General features: G+C 37.9%; 1 protein-coding gene across 1 annotated transcript; it reads left to right on the plus strand.

Annotated features, from left to right (window-relative positions):
* The first annotated feature begins 3,404 nt into the window (after positions 1-3,404).
* On the plus strand, positions 3,405-4,874 carry LOC149189619 (uncharacterized). Its single transcript, XM_089410285.1, has one exon. It carries the CDS (start codon positions 3,405-3,407, stop codon positions 4,872-4,874), a length of 1,470 nt encoding a protein of 489 aa, XP_089266411.1.
* Positions 4,875-10,894: the final 6,020 nt, after the last annotated feature.

Genomic DNA, 10,894 nt, shown 5'->3' on the forward strand with positions numbered 1-10,894 from the left:
CAGCCACTGGATTATAAACTCCTTCCGTTCCGTTGCCATTGTTTCCATGAGTATGGGCATCTGGCGAGGGACTGCCCGTTGGGAAGGAGAAGGAGGAGGACCCAAAGAAATGAAGAGTAGTGGGAAGGGCCTAGGAGGCATGTTCAGAGCCCGATGGAGGATTCTAATCCAATCAGACCTTCTGTGGAAGAACTCCTTCATCGGTCAGAGGAGGGAAAGCCCCAGGAGGACGGTGCCCCGATGCGTTCTTCAGATGATCAACCAATGCTGGATTCTCCTCCTACTGATCTGGCCGCCATCGATGAAGGTGAAAAAATGGGTATGCAGTCCTCTCCAAAAAATTCTACCTTTATATCTGGATCTATTGTCGGGGGTAGTTCTCTGTTAAATAATTGTAATGATGTTATGCAAAAAATTGATAATCTCTCTGCCGAAATGCCCTCCTTAAATCTGAACTGTGAGGTTTTCCCCCCATTGTGTAAGGGTGCTGGGCCTTCTTCTGCTGCTCGCCATTATAATCTTAGATCCCTCAGTAAGAAGTCGGTTTGTTCGAATGAGATTATGGAGCCTGTAGGTGGGTTAGGGGCTGAGACTCCTAAGAGCTTTTCTAAAAAGGGTAGAGGTCGAAAATCCCTGCTTTCAAAAGCTCAAGTTAAAGCAATTTATGATGTAGCTGATGCAAAACAAATGTCAACCCCTGGGGCGCTTAGAGCAGCAAAACCCCCTGAGATGGTTAATAAATGATCTGTCTTTCATGGAATTGCAGGGTTTTAGCTAGTAAACCCAAAAAACTAGCTTTAAAAGACCTTATTTCGCGTAATAACCCGGATATAGTTTTTCTTCAAGAAACCTTGGGCAAAAGCATTGATATTGAATCAACTCTCTGTTCTATCTTACCGGGCTGGGTCTTCATAGCTGCTGATGCTTCCGGTCATTCGGGAGGGCTTGCCATGGGTTTTAAGAAAGGAAGACTGAAGGTGTTAAATTCATGGGGTCTATCAAATGTTTTGGGATTGGAGGTTGTTTTCCGTGACTTTGATATCCCTTTGTTGTTTGTTAATGTCTACGGCCCTTGTCAGGGAAGGGTTTCCTTTTGGAATGACCTCCTCTCAAAAGGTCTGATAAAGGATAAAAATCTAATAATTGGGGGAGATCTCAATTTTTCTTTGGGGATCGCCGAAGCTTGGGGGCCTCTTGCGAGGGAGGATCCCCTGACAGACTTCTTTTCAAATGCCCTTCTTTCTCATAAGCTGATTGATGTAAATATCATAAAAGCAAAACCAACCTGGAGGAACAGAAGAACGGGGGAAGATAGAATTGTGAAAAGATTGGACTGGTTTCTCATCAGTGAAAGGTTGGCGTCCAATATTCCTTTGTTCCGGCAATGGGTGGGTGAAGGAGGGAACTCGGACCATTTTCCCATTCTGCTGGAATTCTCAAAACCCCCTCCAAAACCGGCCGCTCCTTTCAAATTCAATGCCTCTTGGCTTCAGGAGGACTCTTTCATAAAACTCTTCAATGATACCTGGAGACATTCGGGTTCAGAGCAATCAGAGAATAAAGGAGGCCACTTCATGGATAACCTTAAAAGACTTAAGAAAGCAGCCATCGAATGGGCATCAGCTAGGAGGAAAAAACAAATTGAAGAGCTAGTCAGCATTGATGAGGCCCTGGGGGTCCTTGAAGACCCAGAGACTGATGCTTACGCATCTCAGGAATCGAAAGAAAGAATATTGGCTCTGGAGAAGAGAAGAGCGAAGATCTTATTGGATAGAGAAGAGGAGTGGAGATTGAAAAGCAGAGCTATCTGGTTGAAAGCAGGGGATGAAACTACAAATTTTTTTCACAATTATGCAAAAGGGCGGAGGAATGCAAATACTATCTGGAAGCTGAGGGACTCTGAAGGCAGAGTGGCCTCATCATTTGAAGATCTGTCAATTATGGGAAAGAATCATTTCCAATCTCTCTTCTCCGATCCTGGGGGGATATCACTGCCTGAAGTAATCAGAACTGCCCAGGCTTTTCCTCATTTTGTGGAGGAGGAAGATGCTGAAGATCCTTTTAGAGAAGTGTCAAAGGAGGAAGTAGAGAGTGTAATAAAGTCTATGGTGAAAGATAAAATCCCAGGGCCCAATGGATGGACCATAGAACTTTTTACAGATTTTTTTGAATCTATTGGGGCAGAACTTACTGAAGTTGTGGAGGAATCTAGAGTGAAAGGAGAAATCTATGGTCCGTTTAATGCACCTTTCATAGCCCTCATTACAAAAAAAGAAGACCCTGGTTCTTTTGAATATTTCAGGCCTATTTCGCTGTGCAATACCATCTACAAGATTATTGCAAAGATCATTGCGGTCCGCCTGAAACCCATTTTATCATCCTGTATTTCAAAGGAGCAATTTGGTTTCCTGGACGGGCGCCAAATTCATGAAGCTATCGGGGTAGCTCAAGAAACTATTCACAGTATCAGGCAAGCAAACAAAAAGGGGGCAGTGCTCAAAATAGACCTATCCAAAGCCTATGATAGGGTCAGTTGGACATATTTAAGGATGCTCTTGACACATCTTGGCTTCCAGGTGGGTTTTATAAATTGGATCATGGGATGTATCACAAATGTAAATTTTGTTGTCCTGATAAATGGAGCTGCCTCTCAATTCTTTAAAAGTCAAAGAGGACTGCGTCCAGGATGTCCGCTCTCCCCTCTGCTATTCCTTCTTGCTGCAGAAGGTTTAAGCAGACTGATTTCAAAGGCTAAAAGCTCAGGTTTGGTAAAAGGTCTGGAAGTTGCTGTAAACCTGTTCATTACCCATCTTCTTTTTGTCGATGATATTCTTTTGTTTTCAAATGGGAACTTAAATGAAATTATAGAGATTAAATTTATTCTTGATCAGTTCCTGAAAGATACAGGGCTTCAAATAAATGAAAGGAAGTCACAATTAATCTTAGAAGGCTTCAATAGACAAGAGGAGATTATGATTGCTGCTCACCTGCCTTTTGGAACCTGTAATATGGAGCAGCCGTTCAAATATCTTGGTTTTTGGCTAACACCATCCTCTTACAGAAAGCAGGACTGGAATTGGCTGATAGCGAAGATTGAACAAAAAATATCCCATTGGAGTTTCAAGTGGCTTTCTCGGGCAGGAAGACTTACTTTGGTAAATTCGGTCCTTCAGGCTATCCCGGTTTTTTGGGCAGCATTGACCTGGATCCCAAAAGGGATACTCTATAAAATAAAGCAGATTTGCAGTAGGTTTCTGTGGTCTGGGTCTAAAGACGACTCTGTCCTTCCTTGGGTGGCTTGGGATAAGATCGCTAGGCCAAAAGATTGGGGTGGATGGGGACTGAAAAGTCCCATTGACTTCAGCGAAGCCTTAGCAGCTAAATAAGGTTGGAGAATCATTTCCATGGAGAATCTCTGGACGAGAGTGGTTAAAAGAAAGTACATTGATCCTACACCACTCGAAGATTGGATTAGATCCCCAAACAAGAATGGAATAAACTGTTCTGTCATTTGGAAAGCCACTTCTGAGGCTTTTAAGGTAATTGAACAAGGTTTGGCTTGGCGGGTTGGAAATGGAGAAAGTTTGAGGATCGGTAGGGACCCGTGGGTAGGGTGCAGTGAGGGTTTTGCTCTATCTCCTGAATTGCTCATTCACCTGGATGATATAGGAATCAGAAGCTTAAGGCAGATAGCAAATATGGAGCAGTCATCTATATGGGGGCAGGCTTGGAAGTCTGAAGCTGATCTAGGCATAGATCTCACCTGGAGGAATGAATGGCAGCTCTTTCTTCAGGAGCTTAGAAGATCCAATGTTAGAATAAAGGACAGGCCGGATTCCTTGGTTTGGGCACATGCTGAGACAGGGCTATATTCTCCTAAGGCTGGGTATAATTTTTTGATGAAGAAAAAAGGCTGGAATCCTCCTGTTTGGTGGTCAAAGCCTCTGTTTAAACTGAAGTGTCCTAAAAAAGCTAGAATCTTTTTTTGGTGTGCCTTAAAACACAAGATTCCTACATGGGAAATCCTTCAATCCCGGTTTAAACAGGGACCTGGAAGATGCCCTCTATGTTTTGCTGATTCAGAATCCATTCCTCATCTTTTCCTAACATGCCCTTTTACAAAGCAGGTCTGGATTGAAGCGGAAAGGCTCTTAAATGTAAAATTAAGGTGGGAGGGGGATAGTTTGTCCACAGCATGGGAATATTGGTGGAATCATTTTCACGAGAGGAACCTGAGGAATTTGCCTCCCATCATTTGCTGGGGCATTTGGATTGCAAGGAATCGTAATATCTTTAGAGAAACTTCGACCCCAGCGGCTGCTATTGCCATTCAAAGCAATGCCATACTTGACAGCATCCCTGTGCAGGATGGCCTTGCAAAAAATGATCAGCGGAAGGAGCTTCGCCTTAGAGATGGGATCTCGTGGGCCTTCTTTGACGGGGCAGCCCAAAACAATATCACTGGTGCTGGGATGTGCATTTATCTTAGTGATTCTCACTCACTAAAGGCCTCAGTGGGAATTGGGATGGGAACAAATAACTTTGCCGAACTCACAGCCTTAAAGTTGCTCCTCTGTTGGCTCATCCACAAAAATATTCTTGCAGTTCAGATTTATGGAGATTCGATGAATGTTGTTAATTGGGTTAATGGGAAATATAGATGCCAGCACTACATGTTGATGCCTTTACTAGAAGAAATCCAAACCTTAAAGCAGCAGTTTAATGTTTTTTCTATTGATCACATCTATAGGGACTACAACGAGGAGGCAGATCGGCTTTCTAAAGAAGGTCTGCAGCAAGCTGTGGGCACTTGGAGAGTAACAGAACAGCTTCAGGATCAGATCCGTGTGTCGGATCTCCCTCCAAATATATAATGCTTTTTGTTTTTACTTATATGCACTAGATTATCCGTGATTTATATGATAATGGTGGCATATGAAAACTGTGTTTTCCCTTTTATATACTGTTATGCTCTGGTTTGATAGAGCGGATTGTGAACTGTTTACTGTATGTGTTTTTCTGGGTTGTTTTCCTCATGAGAGGAGACCCAGGAGACACCTTGGACTTCAGCTTCTTTTTGGTTATGGCTATACAGGTCGAGTACAGGAGACTCTGTTAGTGCTCTGTAGGTATGCTGATGATCTTTCTCAGAGGAGCTTTTGCTCCTTATCAGGCAGTCTTTTGCAGAATGTTAACTCATATGCTTTGTAACTTTTTTATTCCTTATAAAAAAGTTCGATTTTTTTTCCTTGGAAAAAAAAAAGTTAAATTTTATAAAAATATAAAATTTTAAGTTATATTAAATCTATATTAATTATAAAAAATTTCTGACTTAAGTTTTTAAAATTAAAGAATAGATTAAATTTTATAAGCCAATATTGAATTGGTTAAATTGTGTTTTTGAATAATTTATTATTATTAATATTTTATATTAAAAATTGAATGAGTTACACATTTTCGTCTTATTAAGAACTAACTAAATTATTTTACATTTAATTATTTTTTCCTCGTGAGTATTGAAATGTTTTAATAATTAAGTTAGAATGAATATGAATGAACTATCTAAGAAATATGAAAATATTTATTGTAATTTTACAATCATAGTTTGAACCATATTCAAATTAATACTTTATAAAAATATCTTTGCATTATTTTTTAAAGTAAGTTGTTTTTCATGCAATTTCATATATAAAGGTTTGATATAAGTTCACCCATACATAATCTATAATAAATATTATTTCATAAAAATAAACATCATGATGATAACCATCTAACAAACATAAACATCATCTAAGATACACATTCAAATTCACTACCATCATCTAATTATATACAACTTTAGCACATTTTAAAGTCATTGGCTTGCACACAAATCTAATCATCTAACAGGGCATCATCATCGTGATCACATCTAACAAAACACAAACATTGTAATCTAACATCATCACAACACACATCCTCAAATTAATATATATCTCATGTCAAATAACTTCTACCACATACACATCTATAATCTGCAAGCACACTAAATGAACATATCTAACATGATCTAACAATACACACATCAACATCGAAATATAAATTAAGTACATAAACATGAACAAAAAAAATGGAAATTATATGTATACACACACACACACACACACACACACACACACAAAAACGAGTCAAATAACTTTAATCAAATCTCTGATACAATAGACATAGTAGTGCCATCTTGGTTTGTAGCAGAAGATGATGGTTGGTAAAATACTACCTCAATGTCTTTCAAACTCTGAGGTGGAGGAGGGGTTGGTTGGTCTGTAATAGAAGATAATGGGTGGTCAAATACAACCTCAACATATGTAAAACTCTAAGGTGGAGGAGGAGGTGGCTGGTATGTGATGTTAGGAGAAACATAACGCACGACCGCTAGTTGTGGCATCTCATCATCACGCGAATGAGGATGTGTAATACCAAAAGGGTCGCTGACACCCTGACCATGATCTAATGGCGTAGTACTAACAAAAGCATCATGATCATGATCATGATCACCACATTCATCATCCTGATTACTACCCTCATATGAAGTATCTTCTGTTGCATCCCTTGGATCACTCATCGCTTTCACCACCCAACTAGATCTGATAATATGATTCATAAGATACCTGATCTTCTGTGGATAGTCCCTATAGGGGTCTGTGAACCTAGGATCTGTGCTGATGTCTCAAGCCCTCGTAGGGAGGACTCCTTCCTTAACCAAAAATCTAGCTAGTATGTCACAGTAGTCCATCCAAAATCTCATATCATCCCTACGGGCCTAGACACCCATGGCTCTCTAAGGATATGCCTGACCCTCATGGGCTTCTCCCATCTCCTCATCTCCTCCATCTAGTTTAGGAGGAGGCATGTCCCCACGGAAGTCGATGTCTACAAAATATATAGTACACAACAATAATTAGGTAATTTCATTAAAGAATTTAATAAAATATTTTAAAGAACATGGTAGCATAAATTTTATTCTAATTAATTAAAACAATAAAATGAAACTAGATTAATTTAAAGAAAACACTAATATTACCTCTATCATCTCAAGGCTTAGTAGGTGTGAAGAGGATGTTGGGACATTGTCTCCAATCAATCCCCATGTATGAAAATGACAACAAGATAAACACATGTTTAAACTCCCTGAACAATAGTGCAAGTGCTTGGGCGGAAACCTTGGTTGGATACTTCAGCAGACCCCTCTTAGGAATTATCTCGCCCCACATGCACATCCATACCTAAGTCATTGGCCTAGGAGGGTGACCATCAAATGTAGGCCTCGTCTCTGGAAACCTATCAAAAAATAAAAATTAAAGCTCTGAAGTGAAATGGAAGCTCACCCTCCCATTTATCATCGCATGACATATATTTAAAGCCATACAAAACTACCTCAAAAAAATGGAAAACCATTTGATACATCATGGTGCCTGAATTAAAGAATCAACATAATCCTTAAGAGTGAAACTAATGTGTTCCTCATCACTACTAAAGTGTGCAATTGAGTTCTCTAATAACACGAGGCACCTAACATATTACGCAACAAAAGAATAAATTTGTAGTTGTCTACGACACACCTGTAAATCTGCGGGATGGACTACATGATGCCCAACATATCTGTGAGACTAGGAAATTTGATTATTTGTTGCCATGGGGCACATGATGGAATTGGGGAAAATCCTTCCCTCTCGTGGATAGGCCAGTGATAAATTATATGTCCTCCTAAGAGGGCCTAGGCCACGCCTTAAGATGGACATGGAAACCCTACCGCTAGACACCCCACCATTTGATCAAATGCTCCAATAAGACAAAGTGTGCCTTCAAGGATGTATCTTCCTCACAGTACTTCTGGAGACCTACATTCCTGAAGAGCACTTAGTTTGCTATGCTAATAGTGTGAGGGTATAAATCCCCCTCCCTCTCTCTGGCCTTCAATGGTCAGACCATATTGTATTGGACCACCATTTTCTCCTGCTCCTGCTAATTCTCCCTCTGCTGACGTCTCTGCTACATGATTGACATATAAAGTACATCAACCTCATACATAAAATACATTTATTTTTAATAAATGAAAAATGTATTTGTAAATATGGAAGCCTAACTTTAAATTAAAAGGAAAAATCCCCAGTGCGCCCAACAAACAGTGATTCACCATCTCCAGTGCGCTATCAAACACAACTACACTGACATCGGTGTGCACATATGTATGACGAACCATTGTTGGTTCACATATTTAGATTTTTATCATGGTGCATCTAACTTATGGGGTCGGTGCGCATGTATAACCTTGTCACACAAGAGGAGAAGGTTCAAGTTATCGAACGTATCAAGCTATAACTTTTAATATTATTTTTGTGATGCATTGGGTATATATAAATGCAATAGGAATAACCAAAAAAATTATGCAACGATGCATATTTAATAGCTTTTTCAGTTTGTTTTCATTTATGAAACACACCGCGACAACAGCGGTGCATTATGTTCACACATCAAACTGCAGTGCACCCAGTAACTTTACAGGGTGCACCCTATTAGTGCGATTCGATCATATTGAGCACATCGCAAAGGTTTATTTTATTTTTTAGAAAAAGAAAGGATTTTTAAAGCTAATTTGCAATTCTAATTTTCTAAAAAATTAAATTAGAGAGCAACATAGACATTACCTAACATTTTCCTTCTGGGGAGGCATTAGTGACACGCAATTGACAAAACCAAATTTCACCACCGTTTGAGAAAATTGGAAAGCCACATACTAAGCATAGTACAATAATATGGTGATCAAGAGAAGCACTGACGTCATGGTGCTTGCATGAAGCAAGAGTGGTACCTGTGCTTCAAGACTCTCCAACATTGTAGATGGTAAAAATGAAATTTACGGTTGGGAGTTTTTTTTATTTAACGTTCCGCCAATGCATTATTATAACCACACTCGTGCATGACGCATCCAACAACATTTTTTTTTGTTTCTTTAAATTTAAAACCTATAGCAATGCTTTTGTTAAGATGCCCGAGGGTGTTCTAATATAGGTACCACACTAGTGTTTTGTTGGATTATGGCACCACATTTTTTTTAGATTAACAACCACCTAGTGGTGCTCTTTAGAAGACACGCTCAGGCATTTTAATATGTTAACAACATCGATGCTTCATTGGAATATAGCCCTGCATTTTTTTTTTTAATTTATAAACTATAGGAGTGCTCCTTCTAGATATGTACTGGGGCTTTTTACTACAAGAGGGCACTGATGGTACGGGTGTATATGACACCAACAATGTTTAAAAATTAACATTTTTCTATTGCTATCGATTATTTGAACACCGATGTGTTTTGTTTTTTAGCGCACTGTTATTTTTATTTTATAAAAATAAATCTTTCAGGGTTCACCATGTTCTATTTTGCAACGTTACTTGTATATTGTAGAGGCACCGTAAAAAAAAGCTAAATTTTGTATTTATTTTTTCTAGAGAGTTTCTCTAAACACCATGATATTGTGTATCAAATAAATTGTATTATATCAACATATTTTATTATGTTATAACTAAAAATTATTGGGATTTTTTTTTATTAAAATTAAAATTCCATTCTAATAGATATTATATTATATTGAAATTAATATATTATTATATTAAATTAAAAATGAAATAATCTAAAATGAATAAATTTTTTTGTTTTTTAAATTTATTTTTCATAATTAAATAAAACTTTAGCTGATTTATCATTTTTAAATATTTCGATAATTTTTAATAAAAATAATTTAGAGTTAAAATTCAAATTATGATAAAAAAAATCAGTGTTTTTAACAATAAATTTTACTTTTAAAATTATATTATTTATGGAATAGTGTGAGGAAGTTTTGGCTAATTTGTAAAAATATAACCATGAATTAATTTATTGTTATTTAAAATATATTTTTAAATACACAAATCAATCAAACACCTTTAAATATTTTAATTTTGAGAATTACCCAATTCGTAAAAATGTGCTCTATATATTCTTCGCATATATTCTTCGGTGAAAAAGTTTTGAGGCTCGGTGAAAGAATTAAACACATACTCTATGTATACTTCGGTGAAAGAGTTCTGAGGCTTGGTGAAAGAGGTAAACATGTACTTTATATATTCTTTAGTGAAAGAGTTCTGAGGCTCAGTGAAAGAGTTAAAAACGTACTCTATATATTCTTCGCATATATTCTTCGGTGAAAGAGTTAAACACGTACTCTATATATACTTTGGTGAAAGAGTTCTGAGGCTCGGTGAAAGAGTTAAACACGTACTTTATATATTCTTCGCATATATTCTTCGGTGAAAGAGTTTTGAGGCTCGGTGAAGAGTTAAAAACGTACTCTATATATTCTTCCCATATATTCTTCGGTCTGCGGGCTGCGGTGGGCACGGGCGATCTACAGTCAGGTTTGCTGATATCAGGTGCACACATCCTTTATATTTTTCTTTTTCTAATACATATTTGCTCATATAATTTCAAGTATGAATATTTCACCACAATTACCAATATTACCAAGGGCAGACCTAGCGCAGTTACTCTACAAGGCCTTTATGAGTATATAGAGTCTTTAGATAAACGTAGAGAAGAAAGAGAAGCCAAGCTACAAAAAGAGTTAGAAGCCATGCTGGAAAATAAATTTGCATCTCTTGAAGACACGATCCAAAAACAAATAGAACCACTGGAGAATAAAATGGAGGCGATGGAAACTAGATTGCAGGTTATAGAAAAACGAAACCAAGATACTAACCAACCATCCCAGCAAGGAGATGCTAATACTTTAGAGAGTCTTAAAATGAAAGACATGATTAAAGAACTACAAGAAAAGGTTAATAGCCCGCCTCACCCTAAATAATGTGGTAGATAAGTTAG

This window comes from Pinus tabuliformis, chromosome 3_1 (genome assembly GCF_031772625.1).
Source record: "Pinus tabuliformis cultivar Carrire ecotype Pingquan chromosome 3_1, CPIR1, whole genome shotgun sequence".
Taxonomy (NCBI): Eukaryota; Viridiplantae; Streptophyta; class Pinopsida; order Pinales; family Pinaceae; genus Pinus; species Pinus tabuliformis.